Below are 15,167 nucleotides of genomic sequence, written 5' to 3' on the forward strand. Positions count from 1 at the left end.
TCCTGTCATGTTTTCAAGGTAAAAAATGGTTAAGCTACTGATAATATGGAAGAGTCGTTTATCCCCCAGGATTCTGTCCATTCATATAAGACAAGGTCATGCAGTAGGGATGCTTTTGCTTTTCCAAAGGTCAAAGGTTTTGGTCCCAAGTCCTTCTGCTCTCTTTGTTGTTCTTTGTGGAACAGCTAACCAGCTGACATATCCAGTATTGGAAGGTTACCTTCATTCAAAATAGCAGTTAAGAAGTACCTGATGGACAGTTTATAATTTTACTATTTTTTATATCTTTTTATCTAGGTATCATTATTGTTTCGGTATAGAAATATTTTAATCAGTTCATCTAAATCTAGTAATTTGATGATTTTTTATATTTGCTGTAGTTGTGATATTGTTTTTATCAGCATTCCTTTAGTTGATATTAAAATATTTGTATAAGGTTTTAAGGACATTGCGTAATGTGTAAGTTTGTGTCTTAATTTCAAGTATTTTCCAGTTTTTTTTAAATCCATAATTATAGCTCTTTATATTCCTTTGTAATCCATTCCCTACTGTGAATACTAAATGCCAAATATAGATTTGTTTTGTGATAATAAAACTAGGTCATTTATCTGTGATATCATTCCTTTAAAAAATTTGTACAAATATGAACTTTATTATAAGGTTAATATTCAAAAACTACTATTTGTTAGCTAAAAGCTCTCTATGTCATGCCACCAGCACAAAGGACCACAATGGAAATAAGAGTCGCTATTTTTTGTGTTATCCTTGGTGTTGATGTGCATGTCATGGGTTATTTATTCTCATGTGTTCTACGATTCTGGATTATACATATTGTTTTAAATGTCCATGTACATGTATTCCATGCCGAAATCAATCAATCAATCAATCAATATTTCATTCATTTGATAGAAATATGCGGAATATAGAAGCGTTGATCATTAAGTGTATGAACGATAAACAGCAAAATTGAAATCGGTAAGTAAGCTTTTAACTATCGGCATGCAAAGCCTGTCAATCGGTCACATGCTCTTAATAAAAGATAAAATGATTGAAATTCTTTCCTGATAATATATTTCTGGTGTTTCGGGTATAACCTATTTACTCAAATATAAGCCGCTCTCTGTAAAACCAGGCTTATTGCATGTGCGTAAAACTATTGTACCTGATAAGACTGTGCTATCCGCACATGCTAATCAGGGGCGAAATTCTCTGGTTCATGGTATTATCTGTTTATTTTTTTTATAACGTAAATTCAGTTTAAGCGGAAAGTATCGTCCCTGATTGCAGACTGCGGACTGCACAGACTTATCTGGCAAGACACTTAACGCGCATGCATTAAGTATGGTTGCGGACTGCACAGACTTATCTGGCCAGACACTTAACGCGCATGCATTAAGTATGGTTGCGGACTGCACAGACTTATCTGGCAAGACACTTAACGCGCATGCATTAAGTATGGTTGCGGACTGCACAGACTTATCTGGCCAGACACTTAACGCGCATGCATTAAGTATGGTTGCGGACTACACAGACTTATCTGGCAAGCCACTTAGCGCGCATGCATTAAGTATGGTTGCGGACTGCACAGACTTATCTGGCCAGACACTTAACGCGCATGCATTAAGTATGGTTGCGGACTGCACAGACTTATCTGGCAAGACACTTAACGCGCATGCATTAAGTATGGTTGCGGACTGCACAGACTTATCTGGCCAGACACTTAACGCGCATGCATTAAGTATGGTTGCGGACTGCACAGACTTATCTGGCCAGACACTTAACGCGCATGCATTAAGTATGGTTGCGGACTGCAAAGACTTATCTGGCAAGACACTTAACGCGCATGCATTAAGTATGGTTGCGGACTGCACAGACTTATCTGGCAAGACACTTAACGCGCATGCATTAAGTATGGTTGCGGACTGCACAGACTTATCTGGCAAGACACTTAACGCGCATGCATTAAGTATGGTTGCGGACTGCACAGACTTATCTGGCCAGACACTTAACGCGCATGCATTAAGTATGGTTGCGGACTGCACAGACTTATCTGGCAAGACACTTAACGCGCATGCATTAAGTATGGTTGTCCAAGAGCGCGGCTCATATGCATTCGCTGTTGACAGATTGCATCGACGTACTAAGCAGCAACGTGTAAAATGTGCAGTAGGAAAATATGACTTTTTTGTAATGGTTGGATGAAGAAAACAAGTATGATACAACACATTACCGGTATTTGTGAACTCAATTGAAAGTACATGTACTCCAACAGGAATTACAATTAAACACAAATGCTTGTAAATATGCTTATCTTTTGCCGGGCACTGACGTACAGCAAATAATTAGTATATTGGGAGACAACATGTGTGCTAACGCATGGTTTGTGGGATTGTACAACATAATATAATTGCATGCATAAGGTAACCAAACATGTCTTTCTACCGAGAACATACACTTTTAGTGCGTATCCACTACTTCAGGTCTGTGAAAACGCAACACAACATATTAAATGGGAATGACGCAATCATCGTCTGGAAAAAATGCGGAGACCGAAAGACTCCGCCTAGAGAAGCCGAAGTTAAGTGCCAGAGGCAATTACTCTTAGTTGTAAGCTTCCTCTTCGCCTTCCTCTTCGAAGCTAATTTTCGAAGGAGTCACATGATTGCAATACAGTGTGCGAATTTACTCAATTGTTTAACGTACGAAAACATTATCACGCTTTTTAAATATATAAAACGATCAAACGCGGCATTAAATATGTTACAAAAAGCGCTCAAACGGGTATCCGAAAACGAAAAGGATTCGTGAGTCGTGAAAATACCGGGACAAAGCTTTTGCCAACGATAGCGCGTCGGTTCGCTTATTCACGAAAGGGAGGCAATGGGGTTTATTTGGGGACATATTTAATTCTTGCAGTGTAATTGTCTTTCAAATCAGTTACATTTGTTACATTACACAAAAAAATGAAACACACACACACACACGCATCAAAACGTATGTAATTTGAGGTATGGCATTCTGGAAATGGTAAAAATATTTAAAAATATATATTGCGAATTTCTGAAACGGAATTTGTCAATAAAATCTATATAAACTTCAAACTTGATACGGCATTTAAAGTAAACATTATTACGTTCTTTCATAGGCTTAGCATGAAAGTAAGAGACGCTTTATCTTAGGTTGAAAACAAATTATGTGCGCGTGTATCGGTTAAGCCATTATAACTGAGTTTAATGGAATGGCTTTAGTACCATACAATCTACTGTTTCCACGTTTTCCGAATTATGTTCTCCTTTTTTCTTTTCCCATATCAACAGCATGTACAAAGTTTCTGTATGCAACGCTCATACTGACAGAAACATAATTTAATCTTTCAATACAAAAAGAAAACTGTATTGGAAGTTGTTGAGTGACCTTTAAGAAAACATACTTATCCTTCGATAATTACCAATTTAGACTGGGGTGTGTGAGCTTTCTGTAACTTGAATTGATATCTAAACGGATAAGGGAGATTCTGTTAAATGAATTTGTATGTTTGATAATTACATTGTAACCATATTCTTTGCTGCTTCTCATTTTATAACAAAATATCCACATTAAATGTATTTTTGTGTGGAAAAAATCAGGACATCATGTCCGTTTTTGAAAGCGAAAACTAGACGAAAATTCTAATATAACGTTGTAAAAATATGGCAAGCAATCAAACAAGCTGACAAAATATTGTTTTTGTTCGAACATATCTTGTTCAATTGACTTTCATACTTATATTGTTTTATTTTATTCCCTAATACTGCATGCGAATAATAATCATGTCAGTTCGATATTTGATTGAGAACCCCAAAACTGATGACCAAAAGTCAGTATTATATAAGTAGTATAGGAACATTCAGAAATATTGTTATTTATACTAATAATAATCATAATCGTTAGTCCAAGTCAAACGCCGTCGTGGTTTCCTGTATCGTATGTGAGCCTTCCGGTGCTCGTATAAAACATCTACACCTTTTTCTATATTCAATGTCTGGACTGCTGACGAAGTGGTAGATACCAACAAATCTTTCAGATAATTTGAGTCGTGTTCTGAGAAAACTGGGCATAATGCATGTGCGTAAAGTGTCGTCCCAGATTAGCCTGTGCAGTTCGCACTGGCTAATCAGGGGCGACACTTTCAGCTTAAATTGGATTTTTGCTAAGAAGAGACTTCATTTAAACAAAAAACGTCATACAAGCGGAAAGTGTCGTCCCTGATAAGCCTGTGCGGACTGCACAGGCTAATCTGGGAGGACACTTTACGCACATGCATTATGCCCAGTTTTCTCAGAACACGACTCATTTGGTTATCAGTGGTGACTGAAGTGGATGAAACTGTCATTGGTTGATGGGAGAGTTTTTCTGATAACGTGTATATCAAAATAGAAATCCAACAGGTTTTCCCAGTTTCAGTTACCAATAAGCATTATCGTATAATTATCAGCGGATGGCGCAGTTAACAAACATATTGTTTTGCCGAGATGAATCATTATACTAGTATAAATGAATGAAAAATGTATGTATATGTATGTACTTTTTGAATTACATATAAATGGAAATCTCGCGTAATCAATAATGATACATTGTTAACGTTCACCCTTTGTCAATAGCAATGCATGTTTCCTTTTTTATACACCATAGCTAAAGATGACAACTTTTTCTTTATAACGTGAACAAAAGAAAAAGCATAAATATAAATGTTCATGTTTTATTGAATTCAATATAAATTATGCATAACGTGCCATTTTATGTTATTGTATAACATATACTAGTATAATATAATGATTCCTGTACGTAAAGCAAACATGAACACATTTACGTATAAAACTTACACAATATACCTAGAACGCTATCATAGTGAACACATTTACATATACATTAACATATCAAACTTACACAATATACCTAACGCTATCACAAAATACTATATCTACGAAATGTCATGTTAAATCAGATATTAATGATGGCATAAAACATATCTACATACAATATGACCAGAGTTCGCAAAAAAAACTTTGTTAACGTAAATCAGAATTGTTTGGCGTTTTGCAAGTTTATTCTTGACATATTTTGTATAGCTGGAGTGTGGGCGTATTATAAATCATAAATAGCGCATTTGAACAACGAATCCCATTCGCTTGTTTGCACAATAACAGTTTCAGTTTCAGTTTATTGGCAAAATCAGCAAATACATGCCTTTGGTCACATACTAAACAAATATACATAAAGATGACCACACACATGAAATACTAAAGAAAAAGCATTTCACATAAATGGATAATTAAATGAATACGTGAATACATCATTGGTTTTCAACGTTAACAAGAAGCAACAGAGTAGCTAGTAAAGTAATCATTTCGTTTTAACATAGTATTGTAAAAAAAAATGGGAAATATTTCTAAATTTTCTACAGTTAGTACTGTACATCATAGATGTGAACTTGTTGACAGTATAAAACGACTGGTTAACATTATACTTAATTCTTAAATCTTGATAAAGTGTACATATACATAAGAAGTGATATTCTGTTTCAACCATGTTACTGTTTCGCAGTTTGCATTTCCTGTTTTCTCTAGGAATGTTATTGTATCTACCAGTTTCAATTTCTAAATAATGAGCGCTTAGTTAAATCTTGTTAGAGCTTTTCTATGACAATCATTATCAACACATTCAATATATTTTTCAAATGTTTAATCCTTTTAAAATTTTACATAATAATTATAATTTACTTTGCGAATTTATCATATTATACCATGATTGAACGTATTGATCTCGAAGACGTTGTATAAGTTTTGGATAATGGTCTGTTATGTTAACATGTTCATGAAATAAATAACTAAAGCCTAATTTGTCAATAAGGTCTTTGATAGCTTTTGTCCAGCATAGTTGTACATTAGTGTTAATACGCACAATAACAACGTTTGAGTTATGATGCCCATCGAATTTTGCAATAATAAATATTATAAATTGTATACTTTATTTAATGAAAATTTACAAAAATAAAGTATAATGCATTTTTCATTTGATTACGTTCTTCACGTGCGTTGCAAATCTATGGTTTGTCTTATATTGTATAAACAACGCAAAACAATAACAGAAAACATAAACGACGATGCCGAATTTGTTATTTTTCTTATGTTGAACCACCATATAAAATCATACTAGTATAAATGAAATGCATCGGACATTTGTTCATTTCGAAGATTTCAGATTTACTTGACATGTTACCTTCAAATAAGAGAATAGCTGTACAATCATATTAAAATATATTAGATATGCGTATCTAGCACTATAAAAATTAAAAACGAATAATTAGACGTCTATTTAACCACTTTAATAAACCGTTATCATCATGTGTTACATAGATAAAAGTAAGTTTAAGCTGGAAATGATATTACATAATTACATATAAAGGCCTGACATTCAGGGTCGGTGCATTAAAGCGATTGTAATAAATATGCAACTAAACTATTACATTCGATAACTTGGAGTACGAATTCAACATGTATGCATACTAGTATAATAATATAACGTTTCATATACAGTAAAGCTAACACTACACAACGAAGTCCAAACGTCCACAACCTTGTATATCGATAATGTGCACTGTAAGTTTACAATGTTTACAGCGAATATAGACAAATGCTATTCAATATGATTATTCACAGGAAATAATACAAAAAAGCATTTTTATTCAGCTGTACACGCCAATCCTTAGTTTTCACATAAACAATTGATCTTTAACTGTACATGAAGTCAAATTCGGCTTACATCACTCTGGAAAATGCATGTGCGCAAAGTTTCGTCCCAGATTAGCATGTGCTGTCCGCACAGGCTAATCAGTGACGACACTTTCCGCCTGTATGATATTTTTCGTTTAAAGAAAGTCTCTTCTTACAAAAAAGTCCAGTTTAAGCTTAAAGTGTCGTCCCTGATTAGCCTGTGCGGACTGCACAGGCTAATCTGTGACGACATTTTTCGCACATGCATTAAACCCTCTTTCAACACAGCATGGTCCATATATAAACGCTCTGCTTCTGACTAAGTACTAAAATATTGTGCAAATGCATGTGCGCAAAGTTTCGTCCCAGATTAGCCTGTGCTGTCCACACAGGCTAGTCAGAGACGACACTTTCCGCTTGTATGATATTTTTCGTTTAAAGAAAGTCTCTTCTTAGAAAAAAAGTCCAGTTTGAGCTTTAAGTGTCGTTCCTGATTAGCCTGTGTGGACTGCACAGGCTAATCTGTGACGACACTTTATGCACATGCATTAAACCCTCTTTCAACAAAGCATGGCCCATATATAAAGGCTCTGCTTTTGACTAAGTACTTAAATATTGTGGACCTAGAACTATTGTAAGTATATATTAGTTGCATTCATTGGGGACCTTTGTATTAATTGCTACCTTCTAACAAACAAAATAATTATTAAAAACAGTGTATATTTAACTATTTTAAACTGCACATGTATTTGTCATTTCAATATATATTTACAGACGAAAGGAAATCCCTCTGTTGATTAACAATGTCACACATATTTGAGATGACTTATTTAGGTAATAAGACATGTCATAACTATCATAGTAAATGCATTTGCTTTCTCATTTTATTCACATGTAAAAACACTGATTAAAGAATCTTTATAAGTCCGTCTGTCTGATATAAAATTGTATTTTGAATTCTTACGAAGGAAGTATTTATTGAAATTCATATGGAACATAATTAGACTTCAGTCACCCTTATTTGTGACAATTAAAATATCGATAAAATAATTTAAAGGTTTCTGTTAATATATTTGGAAAATGAAAATAGCTAGTAAAACTATACGGAAAATATAGTTGATGGTATATTTTGTTTAACAACCCCACACACAAAAGTTTTGAATCCGCCTTTTATTTAACACGCTCATGCCGTAGGTTAAAGGAAGGTCAGCGATTGATGTAAGGGAAAATCTTGATCGACAACCTTTAATACATGTTTAATCATTCTTAGGAATTCGTTGGATCATAATGTTTATGGTATCATCCCTTTTGACATTTACGGTGAATAATAACATCAGTATCAATCCTTTCGACGCTTGTTGATAATATAATATACATGGTAATGGGCGAATCACATCTTTAACGTTTAACATGTCGATAAAACAGTCCAAATAACGCACACAATTTATTGTTTCCATAGCCAAAAGCCTTTCGCAGGAATGGTTGCAAGAAATACTACTCTTGAAGTACAATTCAATCAAATCTATAACACTTGACCGTCCGGCAAAGACAAAATATGTCTCTTAAACACGCTGTCTTACGCAAACCCGAGACACAGTTCATACACTCAAAATACAAAACAGTTGCCAAGCGTTCCCTGTTGCCCAGATACCTCTGACGTCTTCGCGCATGTCAACAGTGGCGTCATAGACGGTGATGACGTCATGTACGATGAACGCGTATTCGTGGCAAGCAATAGCCGCTCAAACTCAGAGAGTTGTTGCATAAAGCTCAAATTCGGCGCGACAATGGAACGTTTTGATTGGACGAAATCGAACGCTTGGTCTAGTGAGAAAGATTTGTAGACCATGAGGTACGCAATGCAAATGGTGGCTGACCTACTTACTCCCGCTTTGCAGTGAACGAGGGTTTTGCCGCCGTTTTCACGAATAAAATCTGTAATGACAAAAGTAAACATACTTGGATAAATGTACACATGTCAGCATTTATGATTTATTTTCTTTAGGTCTAATGTAAGTCGCCGCCTGATGGAGAATTTGAGGTTGAACTTTTTTTTAATCCAATGTGGTTGATTAAAATTGAACACATAGTTATATTTCGTACATATTTAAAAAAAATCCGTATATTGTTAGAAAGGAAGTTTTCAGTTTGACAAACAAATAAAAACCTGAAATTTACTATGCATTTATATCTGACCTAAAGTAGACAACCTTTTTGACAACATTGCAGTCAGCCAATCAGAGCTGTGCTTTCGGGATTTTAGAAGTAAAATTAAAATTGTCTGATGCATGAAAGCGTAGGTTTAAAAAAAAAAACACACGTAGATTTCTACTCAGTTCAGAATAAACGTTGGATGCACGACGAAGCCGACGCGTTGTTTTTAAATATACTTCTTTATACTAAACACAATCGATTTGCAACCTCTCGAAATCAACAACTGAATTCACGTATTTAAAGGTGCCTTTTTGACGTTTTTGTAAATTGACAAAATTAATAAAAAATGTTTCAGATTCGCAAATTTTCGTTTTTGTTATGATATTTGTGAGGAAATAGTAATGCTGAACATTTTCCATGCTCTATAATATCCATTATATGCAACTTTTGACGATTTGAAAACCTGAAAATTATAAAGCGTTGCAACGCGAAACGATTGAATAATTTGGAAAGTTCTGTTGTTGTCGTTATATTTTGGGAAACTACGAGGATTGCATATATAAGTAAAAAATACACACACTGATAGCATGAGCATGGATGGTCGAGTGGTCTAAGCGGAATACTTTTTACACCAGGACTCCAGGCATCAGTGGTTCGAGCCCAGTTGCGTGTTACTTTTGTTTCCTTTTTTTAATTGTATTATTGTTATTTTTTTACTGGAAATGTATAGGTCCAATGTTTAAATTTATCAATATATAGCATTCATACAAGCTTCAATATATGCTAAAATCTGTAAAAAGGCCCCTTTAATTATAAAACATCAGTGTTAAGAATTAATAACTGTATGGGCAGTCATCGGAACTAAAGAACTTCCTGTCAGAAAAATGCACACTTTTTTTCAAAAACTCAGAATGGGCGGTTGTTTTCACTAACGAGACAAAAACTGTACAAAAAGTGGTTCAAGTATAAAATCTAAATGTACTTTACTTAATTGAATTTTAAATTGACTGACTTGTTCAAGTCTTTTATTTCAACTTCAATATACAAACAAAACACAAACGCGTTATAAAAACTCACCGATAAATAATAATGCTTCCTGGAACCAAGCTGATATGTTTTCGGACACGTTGTCATGAATTGGAATCCATTTATAAACGAATTCGGGAAATTGTTTATCTGCACCGGAAGTGGAAACGCTCAAGATTGCGGTAATTCCGACACGATTCAAGCTGACTGCATTCGTTGAATGGCGCTCGTCACCGATATAGAGGTGTGAAAGAAGTTCTGTTGGTAAAACCTGAATAAAATAAAGTGATATTAAAGTGTTGTTATGGAAATAATACCCAACAATGTTGTTAAAAAATACAGATGTGAAAACCTTCCTAAGATTGCTTTGCATATATTTTTTAATCAGGAAAAAGCCTCTGTATTTATTAGGTATTTTGTATTTTTAACAGCTTATACACGGCAGATTGAAGGCAACAAAGGCAATCTAAAAATTCTCCCGCAACTGACTCCCTCTCCTCGCCGCAAGTTATCGTGGTCACGTTTTACAACACACATCGAAAAATTACTCAGGCACATTCCCAATATCCCAAGTTTTGCTTGCAATAAACAGGACCGGCTATTATCATCACATGACAATGCAGTTGTTAATTGGCATGGGACAAGCAGGTGATAAACAGCGCACACCTCTTGCAAGTGACTCCCTCTTCACATCGCGATTTACACATTTTATAAATACATCGGGAAATGATGCGTCATCCTAAGATAGTATTTTTCCAAAATCAGAAATCCACGAATATACGTGTCCACGAATAGCCATGTTTTGAACATCTTTGACATTTCATGCCGGTGAATATAAATAGTTTTACAGGACGTGAATAGTTTTGTAAAAACATACTTTGTAAAACATACAAGAATAGAAGACGAAAATTACAATTTATTTTGATTACGTTGTATATCTTTAAGAATAAAGAACCATATGACCATGCATTACAGAGAAATGATAAACGAGCACGAACACAAATAATTCGGATAAAGTTATATAATAGATAAATATCCACAACTTATAAAGGGCGAAATGATGTATTGTCTACCCGAAGATCTTAATAATGCCTTGGTCGACATTAAATTTTCAAAGTTTGACTGTACGTTGTATCATCCTCTAGACTATGGGATTTAATATTTATGTTCTTATACCGAACCAACAAACAAACTGGAACTTCTTATAACAATAATTGTAAAACGGTAGAACAAGCCTTATACACTTTTCAATACTGACATGACGTCTACAGCTATTTTTTTAAGTGTCATGATAACACAATGTGGTGTTATAAATATGTTAACCTAAACCAGGGTGCAGGATCAAGTGACTTTGTGGGGTTCCACTTTTTAACTTTAATGGATTTAAACACGACGGCTAGTGTCGCTTTATTTTAAATAACTTTTTTAAACAATTTTTCTTAAGAATTTCAACTAGTGCATAAAAACAGATTTTGATGCTGCAAATGGCAATGTGAAATACATCAGAATTACTTTATTTAATTAGCCTATGTTCTTGTTCAAAATTCGATTTGTACTACGCGGTTATGTTTCACGGAACGTGACATTTTGTCAACGATTTCAGACGTATTCAAAGATTGATGCTTTCTATATACTAAATATTTTTTGCAAATGTATTTCAATAACTATTTATAATGATAACTAAGAAATATTTATATTCAGAAACATGTTTGAAGAACAAATACATATCGAAAGATACGTTCTGACAATAACTGCGATTTCTAAAACAAATCGTATTTTCAGTTTGCACGATTAACAAGAATCACAACATACTGCTAATTACACAGTGCAAATAGCATTGCAATAATTCGTGCTGGATATAATTTATTAAAACAGTGGATGGACGTAAGCATCTTTAGACACTTAAAATAAATGTTAAGTTTTTGCATATTTGTTCAAATATGGTTTTCCGTTGTTCTATATGTAGCTGGACGAGAGGGTGATATTATAGCGACATTAAAAATTGTTGCGCGATGGGAATATGAAATTGTAAAATGGGCAAGTCACGTGAAGTGTATTAAAATGTAATATGCATTGTAAATATATGTTAAATATAATAACCTTTGAATTTCATACAACATGCTACTGAAATACTTTTTTTTTTGAATTGGTTACATTTGAACGATATGTCAAATTACCGTAGTGTGAGTACATAAAAACAACACTTTAAATGCGCATGAGGTGTGACTGGAAATCAATGACCTAAAAGAGTATTACCTTAAAACGGCATTTTTAAAGGAAAATAATTGCCTTTAACATAAACATTTGCATAAAATAACATCCTCTTGTTACTAGCCTCTTTTCCTGTATATTCGGCCACTTAAGAGTGAAATTGACGTTTTCTACTCAATGAAAAGATTTTCAGCACAAGTGAGACATTTAATTAAACATTTGATATCTTCCCCAAAAATGTATGGCAAAATAATTAACAACGCAGATATTTCCTTAGTAACAGGCCAATTCTAGGTGGGCACCCTAGCAGTCCTGATTTGTTGGTATCTTTCCTATCAATCTGTTCAGTCAACATTTTTTATAGGAAAACATGAAACTTGTAAGTAATTTGGATATAAAACAGTAAATAAATATTCTTATAGACTAATAAACACAAAAATACTGTTAAAACGAGAATATTTTTCAGAATTATTGGTATTTACACAGGCATGGGTAGCCGATTTGACTTAATACTTACCTAAATTTAATTTTTCCCTAAAAACATTAAAAAATCACATGTTTTTAACCAAAATACAACATCTTATGTTATAGATTTTTTTAATTAAGCATAACTAACTTAAGTTTGAATCAGAAATATGTCATAATTACCAAAATAAGGGGATGGATTAATCTATAGGAATGGATGAAACAATAGGAAAGAAGGATATAAAAAAGGATATACTAATCATTGACTGAAAACATGTGCCTGAACCTGGCACATAATTAGTGAATAAACTTTATTGAAATAAACATGTGAATGCAATGCCATGACTTTGATCAGAAGACTCACCTGAAGGTCATCACTGGATGATGTTGTAAGATGCATATTTATTGGCGACACGTTGCACGCTCCTGCGGTTTGCATGTGTAGCTCGTGTATTTTGCCCTCGCACAGTCGCGGGTACATGGCCTTGAACGCTGTGTAGCCACCTGGGAAAAGATTCAATGTAGTGTCACCCATTTGGTAAGAAAAAGGTATCTTACTAGGATTATATTATATTATATTACGTTATATTATATTATATTATATTATATTATATTATATTATATTATATTATATTATATTATATTATTATATTATATTATATTATATTATATTATCTTACATTATATTATATTATATTATATATTCTTGTTTTTTAAAAGATTTTTGAAAACATTATTAATATTATTAATTTTTATATACATACATTAAGAGACGATAATCGATCTATAACTGTTTCTCGTTAAAGATACAACAGTTAAGAAATTTATGATAACGAATTAGCGACATCTTTAACGTGCATGAGTTGAAATATTAGTTAGATTGAAAGCTCCCTTTAATCAATAGTAAAATATGAACTTAACGCACATAAATTTAAATAACTTTGTTGTTCTCGAAACTATTAATAATCGTGTTGCGTAGTCAGTGTGTAGTTGTGTAACTACATCAGGGTTTTCTTTGTAAGTAGGAGTATTTACGCGTGTATTAAACACAAATGGAAGTTTGAACCGTGTTGTATTATTTCATCTTAGTATTCGACTTTATTAGCTTCAGGAAAATAATAATGTAAAACAACGAACTAAATACAGATGAAGTTTCCCATTTAATGCGCACAATTCAGTAAAATGACGGCTTAAGTATCACACTACCATTATTTTAAGATATTTTTAGAATTGTGAAACTATTAAACGGACGGATTGTGTTATGGAACATATACGAGAGAATAATAGCTATTTCATTGTGTTCTTGAATAAATAAATAATTTTCGAATAAACTTTGTTGGTCTGCTAATAAACAACGGTTTAGAGTTAGCCCTTTGTAGTTAAAACCACGCATCAGGGTCCGTATTTACAAAGAAACTTAAGAAAGGCTTACGGAAATTGTTTTCCTTCATAATAGTTCTGACGTTTCTGGAAGTGTGCTTTTATACATTTTCACATTTAATATTTAAACGAGTAAATATTTCTAAAATGAGTTTTGCATTTTATGAAAAGAAAACAGTGGATTTTTAATGCGAAATGTGTTATTAATTTTTAATTTATAAGAGACTTAAGTAAGGATTTCCCTTTGACGCTTTGTGACTACAGACCTTGAGCGAAAATGTTGCTACACAAAGATAAGGAACCCTGTACTTGAGTGAAAGGAACAAAATTTATTGCGTTGTGCTCGGATATAGGACTAGTTTTTGCATTGCGCATTTTACTTGGCATTTGGCTACAATAAAATTAGAGAGTAGCTTGCGAAATCGTATACCAGAAAGATAATATGATTATATTTGCCTTAAAGTTTTGACACGTATTTTTATTTTATCTAATTTTTAGATACGCAAAAAGCATATATACAACCATCAGTAATATAAACCCATCTAACTCCTTCAAGAAAAATGACATATTGTGTCAATAACAACATACCTTTTAAAATTGCAACGCTTTTCAATCCGTATGGGTGTTTCCGGATCCCTTGAATTATTAAGTCAACATCAGGAGGACTCGTGCATGACTTCCCCGTTGTCATACAGGGCCGCCCTTGAGAATTCTCCGCACTTTAAACGCTTCCGAACTTCCTGAGGAAGAAGGTGTTCCAAAATAAGGAGCCCTTTTTTGGCAAAACGTCGTTTCAAGATGGATGGACAAAAAGAGTGGACGGCACCTCTTATATGTCCCTTGTTGAAGGCCAAAAACGGTCTACAATCAAGAATGAGTGTTTTCGTTGACGATTCTTCGACATATTGAACAAAGCGAGATGCTGATATCCTCTCAACTTCCATTTGAAAATATTTTCTCCTTCACTATCTTTAATGAAGCACTGTTGTTTAGTTAAAATACAACTTCGTTCTACACGACTTTACTACTCTGCGATGCATAATAAAGCCATTGGGAACGACCGTGTACCAATATGTAAGTAAACCTAAATCTCAAACGTCTTCCGACAGACATAATAAGGAATATAAACACATACGTTAAAGCCAGTCGACGCTGACCATCCCTTTGAGCATGCGCACA

General features: G+C 33.7%; 1 protein-coding gene across 1 annotated transcript; it reads right to left on the reverse strand.

The window, feature by feature from the left end:
• Nucleotides 1-4,724: 4,724 nt before the first annotated feature.
• On the reverse strand, nt 4,725-14,932 carry LOC127840577 (dual specificity protein phosphatase 4-like). Its single transcript, XM_052368987.1, has 3 exons — nt 14,666-14,932; nt 9,984-10,203; nt 4,725-8,687 (listed from the first exon to the last, which is right to left on the reverse strand). Exons 1-3 carry the CDS (start codon nt 14,930-14,932, stop codon nt 8,359-8,361), a joined length of 816 nt encoding a protein of 271 aa, XP_052224947.1. The 3' UTR covers nt 4,725-8,358.
• Nucleotides 14,933-15,167: the final 235 nt, after the last annotated feature.

Source organism: Dreissena polymorpha, chromosome 8 (assembly GCF_020536995.1).
Source record: "Dreissena polymorpha isolate Duluth1 chromosome 8, UMN_Dpol_1.0, whole genome shotgun sequence".
In the NCBI taxonomy this organism is placed as follows: domain Eukaryota; kingdom Metazoa; phylum Mollusca; class Bivalvia; order Myida; family Dreissenidae; genus Dreissena; species Dreissena polymorpha.

What these genes read in the sequence shown, in the direction of transcription:
- LOC127840577 (XM_052368987.1), bottom strand. Translation starts at nt 14,932, where the DNA reads ATGGAAGTTGAGAGGATATCAGCATCTCGCTTTGTTCAATATGTCGAA. An exon ending in CCCTGTATGACAACGGGGAA is followed by an intron (nt 10,204 to 14,665) that starts GTCATGCACGAG and finishes TATTTTATTCAG; the next exon opens with GTTTTACCAACAGAACTTCT. An exon ending in GGAAGCATTATTATTTATCG is followed by an intron (nt 8,688 to 9,983) that starts GTGAGTTTTTAT and finishes TTGTCATTACAG; the next exon opens with ATTTTATTCGTGAAAACGGC.